The sequence below is a fragment of the Archocentrus centrarchus genome, chromosome 4 (genome assembly GCF_007364275.1).
Source record: "Archocentrus centrarchus isolate MPI-CPG fArcCen1 chromosome 4, fArcCen1, whole genome shotgun sequence".
Classification (NCBI taxonomy): Eukaryota; Metazoa; Chordata; class Actinopteri; order Cichliformes; family Cichlidae; genus Archocentrus; species Archocentrus centrarchus.
In genome coordinates, this window is record NC_044349.1 from 4,499,095 (window position 1) to 4,519,619 (window position 20,525).

The 20,525-nt window shown below is 42.2% G+C and overlaps 1 protein-coding gene across 2 annotated transcripts in view; it reads left to right on the plus strand.

Annotated features, from left to right (window-relative positions):
• Positions 1 to 20,525, plus strand: part of phactr1 (phosphatase and actin regulator 1) — a 40,765-nt gene that overhangs the window by 13,443 nt on the left and 6,797 nt on the right. The window contains exons 1-6 of one of the 2 annotated variants that reach the window (XM_030726823.1): positions 9,592 to 10,021; positions 13,703 to 13,867; positions 17,523 to 17,603; positions 19,326 to 19,448; positions 19,530 to 19,745; positions 19,825 to 20,086. In XM_030726823.1, coding sequence (XP_030582683.1) covers positions 9,727 to 10,021; positions 13,703 to 13,867; positions 17,523 to 17,603; positions 19,326 to 19,448; positions 19,530 to 19,745; positions 19,825 to 20,086 — 1,142 coding nt within the window. In that variant the 5' untranslated portion in view covers positions 9,592 to 9,726. Of the gene's footprint in view, positions 1 to 9,591; positions 10,022 to 13,702; positions 13,868 to 17,522; positions 17,604 to 19,325; positions 19,449 to 19,529; positions 19,746 to 19,824; positions 20,087 to 20,525 lie in introns of those variants that run through there. The other variant, XM_030726824.1, reaches the window with a different exon arrangement.

Genomic DNA, 20,525 nt, shown 5'->3' on the forward strand with positions numbered 1-20,525 from the left:
GAATCAGCAACAATGCCACGTTCACTTAAATTACCGTTCATCCACGATCTGATGCATGGTTTGAACATCAGCAGGTTGGCTTGACCATGTCTTCATGCCTAAATACATGCTGCCACATGTTTGGCTCAAGAGCTAGGCATTAATGAGCAGCTGAATAGACGTACTTAATGAAGTGGCCTGTGAGTCTATAGCACTTTTGACCACTCAAGGCATTTTACATTACAACCCACAGTCATCCATTCATCCATTAGCACTTCTAATTATATGCACTTTTAAGGCTCATCCACACTGTGACAATTTAAAATCAATGTCTTAATTAGCATCCATCCATCCATCCAGTGGATGGATGGAATTAATCTAGCATGCATGGCTTTGGACTGTGAGAGGACACCTGAGCACATACTCTGAGTCCATGCAAACTCCACACAGAAAGGTTCAAACACAGACACACTGAAACTGGGCATGCTGAGGGTGGTATGGTCATAAGCATAAAACTACAAACCACTCAAGTGTATGTGAAAATCTCAGCACATGATGCAAAATTTCCAGCAGTAAGTACAAGATATGTTTTGGGGACTTTTGCTGAACTGAACTCTGACTATTTAACCTGTTAGGTAACAGCATTTCACCTAAAGGCATAGTATAAAAGCATGACCCATGAACAGCAGGCCAGCGTCAGACAGTCAGACAGGGCAGCAGCAAAAGTGCTCCTATTGATCTTGGCATTGCTGTTTGGCAGTTAGTACAGAGACCCAGACACATGACCTCTGGACCTCTGATCAATAGGTTTTTTGTTTTTTCTCTACTTTACTTAGTCTTTACTTAGTTTTTTTTTTAGCAAACAAAATGAAAAGACAGGGAGACTTAAAGAGACTTCTGAAAAGCAGATGGGTTTCACGAGTGTTTTAATGGATTTCGCTTCTCTGAGACGTCGTGCCACCAATGTTGGGCCTAAAGAGAAACACAAAGATAGAGACAAACCGCAGTCATAAGTATACCTGGCGCATGGAAAAATCCAGAACCACAGCGACACATGCTACATGACTGATAGTGAAGCTCAGTACATCCCTGATTTATTTTTACACCCTTCTAGTGTTCGACAAGCTAGTTACCAAGCTTCAGAGTCTGAGTGTGTTGGAATCTCATTAGAGTTGTCAGGCAAACTCAGCACCAAGGAGATGTGAATCACAGCTCGGGCAGGTCAAGGTGAGATTGATTCGGTAAATGCACATGTGGATCTCCATCACAGCACAAAGGATCAGAGATGACGGAGTCTCTGTCCTGTATAGGGTCTGTTTTGTGCTCCTCCACGCCTGACTGATGGCTATACACTGAGCTGAAGAGTGGGGATTCTGGGCAGCTCATGAGAAATAATGCTTGAACTGCCACCATGATAAAGTAGATGGTGTTGGACAGGCTGGTTTACAGTGAGACTTATGTAAAGAGCTCAGTGCCTCACTGATGGCAAATGATGTGACAGCTGTGAAGACCACAGGCTGCCTCCTGTGATGTGACAAGAACACCTGTGGTCTAAGTAGGTGCTGCACAGGCTCTCACGTACAGCATATGTGTGCGTTCACGCAAACATCTACAGGGTGTGGTGGTACGTTTCAGAGCTTTCCCCATATTTGAAAACCCTCTCAAATCTTGCGACTTGTCAGACACGTTGAGGCATGAAGTCTGTTACTGTCTGCAGCACAGTGAGCTGTAACCTGATAAACCCTTGTGCCCTCAGTGAGCCCCTTTCTGAGACCTCAAACTCAATTACAGCCCACCCACTCCATAGTCCCTGCTGCAGTTCTGTTACTGGTGTTTCTTTTTTTATGTGGTTTAGGGAAGTTACGTTCAGATAAACAAGGCAGAGCATGGAGTGAAATGAGACAAAGGAGGAGGAAAAAAACTGCAGGCATAATAAAAAAATTTTATGTATGTAATTAGATGGTGTTGTAAGCATTTTTATTTTGGAACAAGGCTGCAGCAGATTATTAACGTACTGCTGTGCATGTTTTTCTGTTTTCCAGGATGCAGATAAACAAAGTTACCCAACACTGCAGTGGGTGTAATTTCACCTCATTTGGAGCCATTAATAATTCTAATAGCCATTTATAAAAGGCTACATCTTTGCTTTTGTTTGTTTATGTTTTAATTTTGTGCCGCCTTGTAAATCTGCTCCTATAGTTTAATGTAATGCGCTATTTTTTGATGCTTACTTTGCAGCTTCTTTATGATTTGCAGAGTTGCACATCATAGTTTCCATAACTTGTTTTGTGGGTTATATATTTAGCCCATAAAAACAATAATAAAAACAATAATAAAAACAATCTACTGGCTGTGGAGGAGTCAGAGAAAGGTATCCTGATAGTGACATCACAGGGGAGTGTCAAAGGGTGGCTTGCTGCAGTGGTTCCAGAGGAATTATCAACCTGTCCATAGAAAACTATGACAAAGACCTATTTTTGTGTTTGTGTGTATTTATTTCTTCTAGGGATTGTTTGTTTGTCTTTTGTTTATCTGTTTGTTTGTTTGCTATTGGTTATCAAGCAGTGCACTGCTTTTCTATTGGATATTTTGAAGGTGTCCAGCATCCACTGGAAATAAAAACAGACAGATTGCCTCCCACCAGGTGACACGTGCAATCGTCTTGAGATTGAAAGGATCACCCAGAGTCTGAGGGTGCTGCGTGCTGGGGCAAATAATCAGTCACCGATAGCAAAAACATTCAGTGCAATCACCCAGCAGCCATTAGTTCCTAGCTACAAAGAGGCTGGGGTCCTAGTTTTACTCAAATGTGACCGAGGCTTTAACGACAACCAAATTCAGCGTTCAGCTTGGACATCTTTCCGTCCTAGGCAGATCTGTCCCAACTGATGATGTGAAAATCTTAATAATCATGCAGAATAGCATTGCTGCACACCCGCAAGCTACTTTGCCGCCCCAGCTCCCCGTTACCTGTCATATCTGTTGTCCATAACACCGGCTGTCTTTTGTGCTGGGGTCCTGCTGCTCCTCATTAATTGTGCATAGAAGGATGGAGCCATGTTACCTAATATCAGTTGCTGCAGATGAGAATGACAGTCGCATCTTCACTAAAGTAGTTCAAAACTTCTTGAAACCCTGCAGTCACAAAATAAGTACTCTGCAGGAGTTTTGCATTGCAGCTCAGGTATTCCATCCATCCATCCATCCATCCATTCATTTTCTTCTGCTTATCCAATTCAGGTTCACAGTTGGGCTGGAGCATGGAGCGAGAGGCAGGGTACACCCAGGACAGGTCGCAAATCTATTGCAGGGCTAACACAGAGAGACAACCGTTCACACTCACATTCACACCTGTAGCCAATTTAAAATGAGCCTAACATGCATGTCTTTGGACTGTGGGAGGAAGAGAACCCATGCAGTCACGAGGACAACATTCAAACTCCACAAAAAAAAGGCCCTGGCTAGTGGATTGGAACCCAGGAGGCAGTGGTGCTAACCACCACACCACCATGCTGCCCCAAATTACATTATATTTATAGGAAATGAAATATTTTTAGAATATGGACAGGGTTAGTTAACTAAAGCAAATAGATGTAGGTAAAGGGAAAATCATTTTTATGGTTATATAAAAAAAGATGTAAAAAAAAAGATGTACTACATGAAAATCTTTCACTCTGAATCACTGCATGAAATGAAGACTATTTCATATACTGGCACTGAATGTTAGGGCTAGATATAATTTGTGGAGTGCAGAATCATCTAATATGGTTGAAATTGAATTGGTTGCAAAATAGGCTGTTCAATTTGGGCAGAGAGACAATCAGTGCTTACCCACACATTCGGCAAGAGCCAAGCCAGTCTGACTGTTGGAAGGGGTGCATCTAGGAGCTAGTTTCAGGACCGATGATAATCAGCAAACATAAAGAAGCTGAAATGTATGATGTTAAATGTCCCAATGTTCAGTTATGGCAGAAGCTCCACACATGGTTCATGTGATAGCTATCACTGTTAGTATTTAGACTTGAGACACTGGCACATGCTCAGAAAATTGTCACATTTTTCAAGAAAATGTATACTTTCTATAGATCAGACGAGTTACAAATTAAATATAGCAAAGACAGGGATGGAAATCATGTAAAAAAAAAAAAAATGCAAACTTTGTGAAAGAATAGACCATTTGCAGAGATCACAGTCTTGGAGACCCAGTAAGGCTTGTGATCCAGTGACCACTCTGTTGAAAAGAGAATACCAGCTCTGCTTTATCTAGAAAATCGGCCATGATGGGGTGTCCACAGAGTACATCAGTGCTTTACTTGTTCAAGATCTCTTTTGTTGTGTACAAACCTCCCACTTTAACAACATGTGGTTTTGGCCCAAACACCTGAAGCATGCATTTTTCTGTCTGCTGTGCACTTTCCCCCCCAGTCTTCCTCTGTTGAGTGTCTGTGCTGTTTTGTCCATTTTAATCTTTTGCTTTTGTTATTCAGACCCAGATATGGCTTTTTCTATGCAAGAATACCAACGTTATAAAGTTACTGCTTAACTGTTGACATTGATACTGATGTTCAGGGCTCAACATTTTGAGATTATAGTCGAACCTACGAAGGCTGACGTTTCATCAATCAACTAGCCAACTGTATTGCTCAGTGAGCAACAGTTTTAGCACTTCTACTGTAATGGAATTTTTTTTACCCCGATGATCAATAAGCTTGCTTAAATGTGCCGTTGGAACTGACTGATGGTTGCTGAAACTGGGGCTCTGTACACCTACGCAGATCATCAAACATTTTAATAAATATCAACTTTTACACATTTTCTAATATAGGCATGTTATTAGTTTTTATATACAGTATTCAATTTAATATTTTTATTAAGTATTCTTCCTCCTTCTTGTTGTATTCCTTTTAGCTCTTTACTCTGTGTGTGACAAATGTTCACACTAACAGCACTGTTGTGCTTATTGGAAGTAGAGCGCAATTCTAGGCACTTTTTTGCTCATAAATATCACAAGTGTGGGTTTTGGATTAAAGTCAATGCTAAAAACTTTAAATTTAAAAGATAAAGCATGTTTAGTTCTTGGTGCTTTGGTGTAACCGTTTATTTTAAAAATGTGTCTCTTTTAAGGCCTGCAGCTTTATTGTAGTGCATTACTAAATTCCTAGCCTTAGCATATGATTAAAATACAATGCAATGCACAGGTTAAAGTCCTCCATGAGCTCCACAGCAACCAGCATTAAATCCTGCTGTTCACAATGGAAACTTCATAAACAAAGTCCCACTTGGTTTTCAGTCCATGCATTTCATTTCATCTTCTGTCTCAAACAATCTGTTTTAGCTTCCCTCCCTCTCACATTAAACCTCCTTTCTTCTCATTGGCTCCCCCTCACAAAACAAACGCTTTCAGCAGCAGGTGGGTAGGGCTTCACAGCCACAGCTGTGTGCCTGATATGACCATTTTAGGCATATCTGCTCTTGGTGACATGATACAGAGCAAAGAGTAGGAAAAAAAATGTTTGAAACTCAGCATCACGTAGAGCAGAAACCTAAACTTCTGACTCAGAGGAATGATTTGCATACACTGACGTCATTATCTGAAAATCTGGTCATATGAGCATCCACTAATGGAACAGTGTATATATGACCAAAAAAAGGAAAATACATAAAAGCATAAAAGGCCCAGTATTAAAAAGTAAAATCTGTAAATGTGGCAGTAAATGGTTTGTAGAGATGACACAATCTGCCAAAAGCATGTTATCAGTAAGGGAAACTAATATTTTTGCTGCTTAGACTCCTGCATGGAGTGGCATTTGGTTGGCATTTTTTTTTCTGAGGGCACTGTAAATGATAATATGAGTGCATAATGAGTCTTGCTGTTGATACAGAATATCTGAATACATTTGATTTGTAAGTGTAAACCAGTAAACGTGAATCATACCTACAGTCTGTCTCGCTCTCGCTCTGTCAGAGCATGGTGAAACCGCCTTGCATTCCAGCCACATTTAGTCTTCGCTTATGTGTCAGTGAGTTGGGGGCATAGATTTATTGATCATCCTCACCCACCGTTGCTCTAATGTCCCATCTCCTCCTCACTGGAGGAAGCAGCAGCAGCCAAAGAGGGGTATTAAATCAGGCAAGTCATCAGAATAGGACTGTGGAGACACCTGCGTGACACTTACGGAGTCATAGTGGTCCTTACTTGTTCAGTTAAGCCCCATCCACTTCAGTCAAGCACTGCTAACTCCTCTTTGTAGAGATTTCTTTTATTTTACGCCCTTGTATTTACTTGCAGCTAAGTGCGGAGCTGTGGGTCTGATACTGAAGGAGGCGGGATCATTCCAGATTCAAGGCTTGTTCAATTAACTGTGCACCTTTCATCTCGTAACGCAAAGCCCTGTACTTTGATTCTGAAATCCTCCATGAGTCATCGTTCACAGCAAGGAAAATGGAGCATATGCTTTTGTAGTCTTAGTGTTGCATAAAATACATAAGCATCAGCACACAATGTACAAAATGAATATAATGAAATGACTGACTGTGCAAACACAAGTCTAGTCAGTCAAACGCACACACAAGTCCACGGCCTATTATTCCTGTGCACCACAGATGACGGGTGCAATATGAGGTTGATAGCGGATGATTAGACAGTGACTCCTCCTAACCAACCTGCACCCTGCAGCTCAGGCTGTCACTGTTTCACAAAGAGATGGATTCATTTGTTTTTCCTATTTGTTGTAAGTGAGCGCCACCTGCTGGCAGAGACTTGTAGCTACAGGCTGTGACCCTTGATTGGCCTCCACAGAGAATATGCAAATATCTCTCTCACAAGCATGTTGACTCAGTTCTTCAGCCTTATTTTTTTAAAGGATTTCCAAATTTAGCTCTTTTTTCATCTTTTAAATCTTGTGTGTCATTTTTTTTTCTTGTTATTTCTGCTTCCTCCCCAGCCTCCCACTGCGTGCAGTGGGGGGCTGCCAATCTGCAGAGTGGGAGGGTTAGTCACTTCCAGTAAAACTCAGGATTTATTTTAATTCGATTTCATCTGGAATTCGGTGTTATTTATATATCAAAGAATAACACTGCCTCAAGGCACTACAATATTAGAGAGAGAACCCTAACAACACACAATTCTCTATGAGCAAGTACTTGCTGACGGTGGGAAGGAAGAACTCTGTTTTAAGTCTGGCCTGCACTGGCAGGGTCACATGATATATTGGGATAATATAGTACTATGAAAACTTATTTAATTTTAAGATCCTACTGGTTATTTTCATAGCTAGAGATGGTTGCATTTTAGTTAAATTACTGAGCCTTTGATGACCGAGGCTTGCATTTAAAGACTGTGCAGTAATTGTGTTTTAACTTCTTATCTAATTCATGGTGGCAGGGGTACAAAACGTACACTTAAATAATGCATACATGCACTCACTGGACACTTTATTATGTACACCTGTTCAATTGCTTGTTGACGCAAATAACAAATCAGCAAATCAAATGGAAAGGCCGAAATGTATTTAGGCATGTAGACAAGTCAAAAAACTTGCTGAAAACAGAGCATCAGAGACCTAAACAGTAACTCAAATAGCCAACATGGACCAGAATCTCTGAGGAATGCTTCCAGCACCTTGTTAAGTCTGTGCCACAAAGAACAAAGTGGACCTAATAAAGTGGCCGTAGTCTGAGGCAGACTAGCATGGCTCTGCTTCTGAATGCAAGACGACATCTCCCAGGTTTTCCAGGTTTTCGTTCTTTGGTGAAAATACTACAGTATAGATGTCCGTGCTTCGACCTCATTGGCTAAAGCCGCGACTCCAACTCGCATTAGTGACCTGTGTGCGGGTTGTGATTGGCGGAAGACGCGGGGGCTGGGGCTGCTTAAAGCTGCCGCTGAAAAAATAGGTGGGATCCGGAAAGGAAGTGAACCTTCAAAATAAAGTCAAGAAAAACATTGATATTTAAAACAGAACAAGGATTCATAGAAGATCGAAGACTTTCTTCTTAAATGCTTTCTTGCAGATAAAGCAGTGTGCCACATCAAGGCCCACATGGGTTTTTAATGTGCGATACCTTGTCAGTTCTCTTCCACCAGTTAGTTATTTTTTTAATGGAGATCAAAACCCCTGAATTTGAAGTTCAGTGGATGCAACAAAAGCAGCTGTACCAGGATGCAGCTCTCACTGAGTTAATGCATGCACAGGATTTAGATTACAGTTCAGCTGCATTTCAAGTTGCTTTAAGTTAGTAGTCGATTATATGACTACCTGGATGTTGAATCCTATTTTCTAAAAGTTCAGCTTCTTTGGATCATGTTGCTTTTATTTGAAACCCTCATTGGGTGACATATGTGTAACAAATGATTATATTTCAACAATAATGGTCAGTGCAGATTGATAGATAGACTGACTTTGTTATCTAGGTCTTTCCAGGTTGCAGTAGAACAGCTTTTGCCATCTGCAAACACATATTCCATATAAAGATGACAGTCTACAGTAACACTTGTTTCCTGTCATAAGGTTTATCTCAGTTAAACCCACTCACCTGACAAGAATGGCAGTATTCAATTATTCTGCAAATACCATGAATTGCATTCAGTTATTTATTTCTTTTTGTAGTGCAGGCACTTTAAAAGGTATTTCTGTAATATTTTGAGTGACAGCTTTGGTGTGGTTAAGATTGTTGAGAGATTATCCCTATAGAAAATAATAGGACAGAGTTAGTTAACTGAAGGAAAGCATACAATGCATGGTCAGGGCAGAGAAGGCTGTAACCTGTAACACATAGGGATGCCCAACTTTTATGAAAACTAGTGTTTTTTGTTCAACTAATTCAGGATGAAAACACTGCAGTTAACTTTAAAGTTGTCGATGTTCAGTAAGATGATATGCACGTTAATCTGGAGGTTATCTGTAGCAGCAGCTCTCAATCTGTTTGTATCCTGAAACTCTGAAGGAGCCAAGCTGCCCTCACCAGTGGAGAGCCTGCTGCAGCTCACAACAGAAGAAGCAAGTATCCAGGGAATATTTCCGTTTTACCTGCATTTTTTTCTTTCTTTCTTTTTTTTTTGACAAAGAAAAAAACATGTATTCCTTTTCTAAGTGGACACATCTCAGTAGTGAAGTACATACAGCTATTGTTTCAACACTCATCCAGGAGTGGGACTGTAGTACTGGCAAGAGGTGCTGAAAGGAGGAAAAGGAGGTGGAGAGGAAGAAGATACTAGGTGTGTGTGTGTGTGTGTGTGTGTGTGTGTGTGTGTGTGTGTGTGTGTGTGTGTGTGTGTGTGTGTGTGTGTGTGTGCGTGCATGCGTGTGTGTGTGTGTGTGTGTAAACTATATTAAACTTAGATTTAACAATTTTATTGGCATAAAAACATGAGAAAAGCTCTGGCTGCTTCATCTTTCACTGAATATAAGGTACTGAAGAGTTTTTAGTGAAGTCATATTGTGATGGTTCGAACTATTCTGTGTACATGTATGTACACATTCCTGTGGGTTATCTCTGATTTGTCCCAGGGGTCTGTGACTTGATGATCCGGTCACAGGAGCGGTTTCACGTCGTGTGAAGGTTCTAGCTTGGTTGCGAATCCGAAAAAGATAGCTCGGCCACAAGCTTTTATTTTGTAGGAAGTAAGCGGAAATGTCTCAGTATCGCGGCTGGACTTGTCGATGGTGGACAAACGAGCAAAGCGTTTGAAATCCCCTCTAGCGGAGCAGAGGGCGAGAGGGTCCGTTCCTGCAGTCCAGCTCAAACATGGCGGGCTGTGGAGGCGACGTGATGCGCTCATGGTCCGGATCTAAGACCGACACCAGATCCTCAACGGCGCCGGCGTCCGAAGAGGAGAAGCCGAGGAAGAGGAGGAAAGCTTTCTGCCTGGCGAGGATGAAGTCCCGCAACAGCTCCGAGAAGCAGCTTCAGCGGCGGCGGCAGCAGCATCATGAGCCCGCCGCGAACAACAACAACAACACGCCGTTCGTGATCCACTGCCAGATCGGCAAGGAGATCAAACACATCTGCAGCAACTGCCGGGGAGCCGAGCCGCTGGACGGTGAGGGGACACGCTTCAGGTTACTACAGAGCGGGAGGAGGGGGAGGTGCCCTACTCCTGCTTTTAAATGATTGTGGTCATCTGTGGGGGACCGCTCCCTGCCTGCTGGGGGGAGAGGGAGGGGGATCGGGGTCAGATCAGATCCCTGTTTTAAATCTGTTTATTTTACAGTGACCTGAACAGAAGCTGATGCTGTTTGAAAGCCCAGCTGCTATCTTTACTGTAAGCACATGATTTAAGCTTCAGTTTCTGTTTTGCTTCCCTGTTTGCGGTATAAAAGCAGAAACTCATGGCATTCCATGCAGGGCTGCTGCACCTCCAGTTAATATGGAGAGTTGGGAAAACGTCTAGTTTTGCCTCACTGGCATTCCACAAACCAAAGCTCAGCACAGCAGCAGATCTCCATAACCGAGGAGCAGGAACAGATCATGAGTGGTTTAGTTGTTTTCCTTATTTATTACTTTAATGATCACTTGAACTATCAGTGGATTATCATCTGCACTGCTGCTGATTAACTTTCTGTCAATATAATAATCAATTTATGGACCCACTGCTGCAGCAGTTCATCACACACACACACACACATCATCATCATCATCTGTGGCTGTTCTGGCTTAAATAACAGAGATCAATAGTTCATCATAGAATTTGTTCATTTAATCAGCTCATGGTTTTATTTGAAAACCTTGGTCTATAGATCAGTGAAGCCTTTGTTCTTTAATAAAACTCAGTCAGCTCATTTAAATGTCTTAATCAGCCACTGGGGATTCAGCAAATGGGCCTTTCAAAATCAGGTTTTAGTGGCAAAGCAAAACCTGATTTGTTTGAGAAAAGATAACCAGAGCGTGTTTGGAGTTTTTGCTTGATGAAGCAGCTTTAACATATTACCCAAAACATTATTTTTCAATAAATCTGCTAATAAAGAAATTGGCTTAAATGACAGTAATATGGGCCAGTCTTGTCCAAAGAATTAATCCGGTCCATTTGATGATAATTTAGACTGGTTGCAGTCTTTTTGTTTTCCCCTCATAAATCAATAAATTAAAGTCAGTTGATGCAACAGCTGTTGCCAGCATAGACTGTATAGAAAAGATGGAAGTAGCCACTTCCAGTCCCTTTCCTGATGAGTTTATTCATATTTTAGTCATACTGAATGATAAATCTTTGTAATACTATGTTTGAAAATGGTGGAATTATCTGTGGTATGCTTAAAAAGTGATTGACAGGTTGTTAGCCAATTAGTGAGTGGTTTCACAGTCAGGACCCAACCCTCTTTGCCACATTTGCTTTTTGATTCAAGACTTCAGAGTAGCTATGTACGTCTTTTATACTGTCTGTGGCACTGGCTCTCTTTTGGAGCCAGCCTAAAGTGGCCACTAGAGGAACTGCAGTTTTTTTTGTTTTGTTTTTTTTAACTTTACTCCATAAAGCCAGTAACAAGGCCATTAAGAAAACAAATCTAAAATCATGAATCAACTAAGAAATTAAGTCATGTAATGCAGTGATCTGCTTCTTCCGGCCTCCCAGCGTTGTTGTTTGGCTGAGGTGAGTTGTTTTTGAGCTTGTTGTTCAGTGAGTCAGTATTTTGAGGCATCAGTGAGATAACAGACCCAGGGTCAGGCTGAAAGAATGTCTTCCTGCAGTGTGAGTCTGAGCCCTCTGACTCACCGCTGCGCTCGCTCCACTGCTTGTGGGGAAGAAAGGGGGAGGTTGGACAACACGAGGAGCGAGAGTACACCTTTTATTTGTGTAAGGAGACAAAAGATGAGCCAAGAGAGGAGGAAAACAAAACATGTCATCGCCTCAAAATCTGCATAATTTTGCAGCCAAATGATGTCACTGTAGCCCTGGAAACACTAATATTTATGCTGTAGGTGCTGGAGATGCTTCACATTGAACGACTCTTCATATATTTGTGCCGGGAAGGTTTCTGTGAACTCTCTGACATTCACACCGGGATGCTACACAGACTCAGTGTCTGCTGAGCAGCTGGGGAGGGGAGGATGGGGTCAGGGGGACTGGATGTTGTTGCTGAAGGAATTCTCAATGGCAGGTACAGAACTGGTTCAGATTTGATCTGACATCTCTCTTGCAACAAGGTCACCCGAAGGCTGACATCTCCTCCCATCTGCAGCTGCCTACTGGTTTACACTCAGCTAGTTTTTCCATCTGACCAGTGATATCATTTCCACATCGGCTTTAGAAGTCAGGAACTGTGTGATGGAGCGTGTTAGTTTTCAGTTGACAGGATATCTCAAAAACAGCTTCACATATTCATTCAATCTTGACTCAGAAATAAACTTATTGTGAAGTAATACTGTATTTCTGTAGTAGATCTGGTGGCAGTAATGCTGTATCATGGTTTTTTCCACTCATCATCCATTGGCTACTGCTGATCTGTATCTGCATCACAGGGGCAGCAACCTCAGTATATATCTCCAAACATCACCGTCCCTAGTCACCTCCTCTGGGGGAGTACCCAGGCATTCCCAGGCCAGCTGAGAGATGTAATCTCTCCAGGTGTCCTGAGTCTGCCCCAGGTGGACGTGCCTCAAATACGTCACCTTGGAGGCGTCCAGTAGGTATCCTGCTCCGATCCCCGAACCACCACATCGGCTCCTTTTGATGTGGAGGAGCAGCAGCTCTACTCTGAGCCCTGCTCAGATTTCTTCTCTAAAGTCTGGATATGAAATATTTTTGTGAATTTTTTAATTTTTTTTTCTGCACAATTTTCTGATGTTTTACAGCCACGTTTTACATGAAAGAGAGTCACACATAAACACGAGCCCCGTCATTCCTCAGTTGCTTCTACAACATTCCCGGATGGATCAAGTTTACTTCCCCCAAATTCTGAACATGCCATATGTTTTGGATTCATTTCCGTCTTTCCATTCGTCTGGCTGGCAGCTATCGCTTTACACTGTGTGCTTCTGTCCACCAGTGTTTCTGTGTGGGTTTACATCCTCTACTGCCTGCTGAAAGGTTGCTTGCCTTATCTCCCGCACTCCACCCCCACCACTACCAACTATTGCTTCTGGCTTCGGCATCGTGCTCTTGTTTTGCAGAGGATGTTGTGTTTGTAATGGGAAAGGTGTAATTTCAAGTGGAAAAAGGTAGCATGCTGTATGAGAGTGGCCTCCAGCGTGATTACGTTGAGGAAACTCTCTGTGGGGCAGAGGGAATTGTAGCTCAGAGTACTTTTGTAGCTTCCCTCCTTGTTACATAAGGTTTCTGCTGGTGCAGCCTGGCTGTGATGGAGAGAGATCCAAATAAGGTTTACTTGACTTGATTATGCACAGGCCCCTTGGCAGAGTGTGTCCTCTGACATTTGAAGCAAAGACAAGTGATCATCTGTTTTCCTTAACTATAGATTACAAGGGACCCATTATCATAAATAATAAGCTGTACAATAATAGCAGATTTACGTTGTGCCTACCGATCAGATTTTCAAGTTTGACTTGCTGCACTCTTAAAAAAATGACTTAAACAGTATCAGTTACCCAGATGCCAACTGTCAGTCGTCTTGTCAGCTGGTCACACATAAACACCAAATATCAATATCTGATATCTGATATTGTTCTGCTAAGTGGTAAAATAAAAAGCACCCAGTTAAGCAAACCTAAACCATATTTTTATGTGTTTTGTTTATCTGCTTGTTAATGTTGTCTTTCTGTTTTCCAGCTGAGGAAGTGGAGAGGCTGGCGGCGATGCGCTCTGATTCGCTGGTACCGGGCACGCACACGCCTCCCATCCGGCGGCGGAGCAAATTCGCCACTCTGGGTCGTCTGTTCAAACCCTGGAAGTGGAGGAAGAAAAAAAGTGAGAAGTTTAAGCAGACCTCTGCAGGTGAGAACAATACACTGTAAACAGCACACCCGGCTCAGCAGCCAGCCCTGCACCTTTCTGCTCTCTGCTTCACTCCCATCTCTGACACCTCGCAGCAGCAGCCTTGAGAGGTGCTGTTCTTTGAGACATAGGGCCTGCAGCGTGATTACGGCTCTCTAAGCACAGGGAGATTTCATCAGTCCAGCCGTTAGAGTCTCGTGTGTAAAATAAGCACAGGTAAGCTGTTAAATTATCAGCTTTCAATTCTACGTGGCTGTAACAATTGACCAATCGACACACCGCATGAAGCTTCATTTGTCTGCTGAATTAGATTTTTTTAAGTATTTATAGTGTGAATGCAAAGGTTTGTAGCAGGATCGAAATCATTTGTATTAGGCCATGAATGCAGCATCCAGTAGGGCTCCTCAAGTGGAATTCATGCCAGCACTATGATCCAAGTGAAAGATTTTAGGTGTACAACCTACAGTCCTCCAAAACCAACAGCGTGTTGTCTGACGGTGATAAAGTCTCACCTACACTGCCTTCCACGTGGCTGAGGTGGAGTTTAAGGACCAACAACAGTACAAACACAAACAAGCAGCCAACGAGCCGGCTGTTTCATGTATTTATTTTTGACACTGTCCCTGGTGGCAGTAAACAGCTACAACATGTAGATGATATACTGCTGAAGCTCTGCTTAACTAATGCTACAGTCACACCAGGGACAACAGTGGTTGGAGACCGCAGCACGACCAAAATGATTGCAACCGTGTGTGACGAGATTGTTGTTTTCTTGCCTTTGAAATATTTGCTTGGAAGACGGAGAGTAGGTCTGCGACTCGCAGTCTTCAAAGTTGCCATCTTCAAAATGACTCTGTTGCATAATGATGTGATAATATAGAAATTAACTGTGATAAACTGGTAAAAATTGTAAATTTGTTGCAAATCTGTTGCTGTCTACGTACACATTAACTACTTACATTCAGAGACCAGCCAGAACCTCACAGACTTGAAACAGAAATTCCTCCAAATAGTGACGTAGTTGACAGCAATTTAACTGGAAAATGACAGATGCACAGTAACCTTGCTTTTATATAGGAATATAATTAGAATCCAACCAGTTGGCAACTCATTGAGTCAAGTTCCTTATGCAAAAAGTCACATTGCAAATAACCTGCGCTCATTATCTCAGACTAACTCAGATGGTTTGCAACTTGTTTGCAATCTGCCTGCGTTTATAAATTAGATGACAGTTATTCACAAACCTGAGAGTGACTGCAGCCGGTCCGAGTCGGGCCGCAATTGTTTGGAGACCGGTTGCCTCCAATCAAAATGGTCACCCAGAGGTTGACCAGTTGGTCACTGCAACTACTTGCAATTGATCACTAAATTCTAAAAAAAAAAAAAACCCAACTGTTACAGACAAAGTCAATGAAGAAACAGTGAGCACAGATGAAAGGTATTAGCTGATTTGGGAATGTTTTTCCAACGGATTTTTCAACAGAACATTTTTATTTTTGTGTCCCTTCAGTTTTGGTGGTCCTGCATATATCTGAGACCCAGTTTCATAAATTAGTATGATGGAATTGGTGCTTTTTCTCAGGTAGTGGGGCGAAATGGGACTAAATAACATAAATACAATAAACGTGTATCAGCCAAATTCCAAACATCATCGGTGTATTCCTGTTATTCACACGATTAACTTACACTTGACTCGTCACAAACATTATGAATAAAAGCTGTTAATTACAGCGCTGATCAGAGATGCAAACACAGCAACTGTGGAAGAATTTATATAATTAGCAAAAAATGAGTTTCAAATGGAGTTTGTCAGACGATGTTTTGTCTCTTTAACTGTGAATTAACACTTCATTCAAAGCAACGAGCAAATTTGAAAGTAGTTACATATGTCTGGCTCAGAGCTACAATATTCTCTGAGTGCTAAACTGTGAAGCAAAGGAAAGTGTCGGATTTGGATGCAGAAATAGGCGCTGTTGTTGTTTCTCAGCTGGCTGAATCATTTTACATCCTGTTCTCGCTGAGAGACGCAAACACGCAGCAGAGGGGTGAAGAGAGGCTTCCTGCAGCCAAGCTGTTTTCCCAGCTGTCACAGCAGCTACACTTTTTTTTTTTTACCCTGCTGAATACCTTCCTCCCTTCTTTGCACCCAGATAACACACAGTATACATTTTATAGCACATGTACGCACACAGGTGCAGCATGTTGTGTGCACCATGTGCTTTTGCTGGACCCCTGCTGTCATTCAGTCAAGGGGCATTAAATTATGCAAGCTTTCACTGTTCAAGTAAGGATGCCTTTACGAATGTGTTTGTGGGGTTGAACAGGGTTTACTGTGGGAAAAACAAACATTTGTGACTAGAATTTAACACGGGGTGGGGCACAGTTTGACAGGCATATAATCTTATCTTAGCTAAAATCCTGGCACATCTCAAAAAATCTACAGCAGATAAACGGTATCTGAAAGTCGTGTCCTTAAGAAACAGGCAAAAAAAACCAGCAAAGAGCTGACAGGACCTGAGAGATACATCTGAACCTTCAGTCGATCCATCTACTGTTCACTGAAGCCTCATCAGAGATGGTCTCAGTGGAAGGGTGGCTGTCATCGTCAGTATGTACAGAGGAGGTCAGGAAAGCGGTACAGCAGTGAGTGCCTGTCTAACACGGTGGAAATGCTGTCATGGTTTGGGGCTGCATTTCAGCCAGAGGAGTTGGGGAGTCTTTTCAAAATTGATGGAAATATAAACATAGAAAAGCAGCATCAAATATTGATCTACCGTGTAATCCCATCTGGAAAGCGTCTGAATGTCAACAGCTTCATTTTTCAGCACAACAATGATCCCAAACACACTGCCGAAAGCACACCTGGGTAGAAAAACACACAAAGGAGCACCGTCGGTCATAGATTGGCCTCCACAGCAACATTATTGAAGCAGTGTGGGATCATCGTGACAGAGAACAGAACAAAAACAGTTCTCCAGGCTGCTTGTCCTTCCAGGAGCCTGGAGAACTTAAGAACAAAGGTGGTCACACCAAATATTGTCTTTCAAGCTCATTACAATTATACAAACTGTTTTTTGTTTGTCTTACATACTGTGTTTCCATGTATGTTTGTGCACGTTTCAATAAATCGCTGCAACTTTTTCCCATTTTTTTTTCTGAGCAAAACATAAAGAAATGAGAGGTGGCTCAAGACTTTTGGCTCTATAAAGAGAATATAAACCAAAAAAAAAAGGGATTGAGTATATCAAGATAGAAAAAAATGCACCAGCTAGTCCTTAATCCTGCATTATTTTGTGGAAATGCAAGAAAATGTATGAAAATGTGTTATTTATGGGAAATGTTTAGGAGTGAAGAGGCATGTAAAGACCAACCACACTGAAGATGCATCTGATTTTAAATGTAGCAGCTACAGCGCCTTCACTAGAACTCCGGATTATTCCCAGTTGTCTCCCTCAGAGGGTCAGCTGGCTGGTAGTGGTGTGTCTGCATAGCTCAGAGAGATATTTGCTGGGGCACACAGCAGCAGTGATGGAAGCAGCAGCAGCAAGTCCAAACACACAGCTGCTGCAGCTGACTCGGCCCTCATAGCGCTGTTGGTACCAGCAGGTTCCTTCCTGTTGTCTTTTTGACGTCGCGTCCTCTGTGCTTCCCCCAGTGTTGGAGAGGAAAATGTCCACTCGCCAGAGCAGAGAGGAGCTCATCAAGAAAGGACTCCTGAAGGAGGTTTATGAGAAAGGTGAGGCTCCACGCAGCACAGGTGGGAAAGAAAATGGCAAATGTTGCAGTATTAATGATTCTCTTCATTTTGGCTTGATTTTGATTTTACACTTAAATGAGATATTAAGATTTTTTTTTTTGGTTGCAGCTTCTCTTGCTTTTGTCCTTCACTTTCATTGGTGTCAGTCTCTCACTACAGCGCTCCTGCCATATTATCATCAGTAGTGTCGTACCAGAGGCTCACACAAGCTTGTGCACAGTTGTAATTCATTTTCAAGGCTCTGTAGACCACAGCTGCTACAGTGGCTCGTTTATTTACAGTACATCAGCTATCACTCGACCACACAGCCTAATGTTAGACTGACCTCAGGAATAGTTCATCTTTCTCTGCCGTCTCATCTCCAGGTGTGCCTGTCTGACCCTCCATCATTCCCTCAAATCTGCTGAAGCCCCCCCCCCCCCAAAAAAAACAGTTTAAACCCACAATAAAATCCTCAATAAGAAATGAAGGAGTCTGTCGATGATGCATACACTGATTTCGTATAAACGGCGCAGACTTTAGAAGGACAGTTACTCAAATATCACCAATTTACCATAGAGTGGAGGAAATCAGCAGCTACAGGCCAATATTTGAGTAAATTTATTTGTGAGTGAATTATTGAACGATTAACAAAATGGCAACAATTCTGCTCAGTTCTAATCATCAGTGTCAGAGGAAGAAGTTTTCACGTTAACAGCTGAAACAGCTCATGTGCGGGTTGATGTCGTGACTCAATTAGCACACGTTAAATGTAACCATTTAATGTTTGTTTTTATTGGCACTCTTTCATGATGATGGTGATGAACTTTAGTGATACACCTAAAATGCAGCACATGAATTAACCAGATTAATTTTAACAATTATAAACAACTGAATATTGATTCTCTGACTGTGAGGGAAAAAAACATCAAGCTTTGTTCTGCAAATTCTGTATGTGCACGATAAAGATGAATGAATAGATTCCAGCATATTTTCAGCTTTCAAGGCAACGGATTAGTCATTCAGATTTCATTTAGCACTCGTTTTAATGGATGTGATGTGAAACAGTGGAACTCAACCCACTGCACTCAACAATTGTGGACACATTTCGCCATGTTTATTACAAATATATTCATATTGGAAAAAATAGTTATTTCCACCATTTTCATAAAAACAAAATTCATGGCTGTCCCAACGTAACTTGATGATAAACCAAAGACAGTTCCATATTTTGCAGTTTTAACAAAAGTAAATCGACTCTTCACCAGAATTCCTTTGGCTCTTCCTTTGTCGTGCTCCTCTGTAACACCGAGCTTCATGAGATGCAGCCTGGAGGGTTTTGTGTAATGTGGTTGACAGAGAGCGCTGAAGACTTCCTCTGCCTTCACTCGTGCCTCGGTGTAGGAAATAAAATACTTTACTACCTCATTATTAAATATTCTGTGAATCCATTTTTTAAAATTAAGTTAAAAAAGTGAAACTACAAAATAGTAGGATAGTTATTTCTTTAACTAAAATCACATTATTTGCAATCATTTCTCTAAACTACGATGTGGGCCAGACTGTGGATGTGGACAAACTGAAAAACTGTTTCAGTGCCACTTTTGAACTGCACTGTTACCAGATTCATATTTTTTCTAACTAAAATAAAGGGAAAAATTTGCAACATAAGAATTTATTTTTTATCTACTTTTGAATGCCAGTCTGTGTCTTTTTGTGCAGACGGTACATCTCTGACTGTCCGGGAGGAGGTGAAGATGGAGAACGGGCGTTCCCCGGTGCTCGGCTCCAGCCTGTCGGAGTCTGAAGGTAGTGAGCTGATGGAAGGAGCAGCAGCAGCTGTAGGTAGGCAGCAAAAGCTCAGCACCATTGAAACCTCTTTAGGGATCTGATCCCCTGTGACCTCTGACCGCTTTGTTCTCTCAGTTCTTTCCTCAGGTTCACTGGAGTTTCAAATGGCCAGTGATGGTGCAAGCCAACAGGACCACACCCAGAAGTCCAGTCAGGCTCCGCCCACAAAGAAGTCCACCGTATATCCAGCTGATGCCGCTGAATCACTCCTCTCCAGACCTCCAACGCTACACAAACAACCTCCCGCTCTGCCGCCCAAACCTTTCAGCAGGCTACCCAATCATATTACAGGTGAGCGTGTCTGTGTGCATGCTCAGAACTGCGTTTGTGCACGTATACCTAATGCCTCCACATCCTCCTCCTCATGCAGACGGTGCCCCTGTGAAGTTGCCATGCATGTCGGCTAAGTTATCTCCTCCTCTACCTCCAAAGAAGCTCATGATCTCCGTACCTGCAGGGAGCATGGAGCCCTCTTCTCTCGCCTTCCAGAAGTGCCCCGCCCCTCCCAGCCATGCTCCAATGGGGGCACACTCTCTGCAGTACGGGACGCTGCCCGTTCCTCACCACCCTCCCAGCCGAATCATAGAGGAGCTCAACAAAACCCTGGCCCTCACCATGCAGAGGTTTGAGAGGTGAGGATCACAACACAGAGACCAGAAGATATCAGAAAATATCAGAGAATATTGAAAAAGCTTTTTAAACTGATGGTGTAAGAGCAAAAATCTGAATTCGAGAAGGTGGAACCATCATATTTTTGCTTCTTTTGCCTAAAAAAAATGACAAAAAACATTGATTATCATAGTATTTTCTTCTTTAACAATTAATTGATTAATCAACCACTCACCTCGATACTAAATTCCAGCCTCATGTAACTTTTTGCTAAGTACCAGCTGATGGGCCACAAAAAGCAGAGAATAAGGTTCTCCTGGTTGCTCCTTTATTCCCATGGAGTTGCCACAGCTGATGGATCTGCATGTTCATTTGTCACAGATTTTACCCAGGCTTAGGACCAGTACAAGCTTGTGTACTCCCTGAAGCATGTCCTGAAGCATGGAAGGCGAATGTGTTATG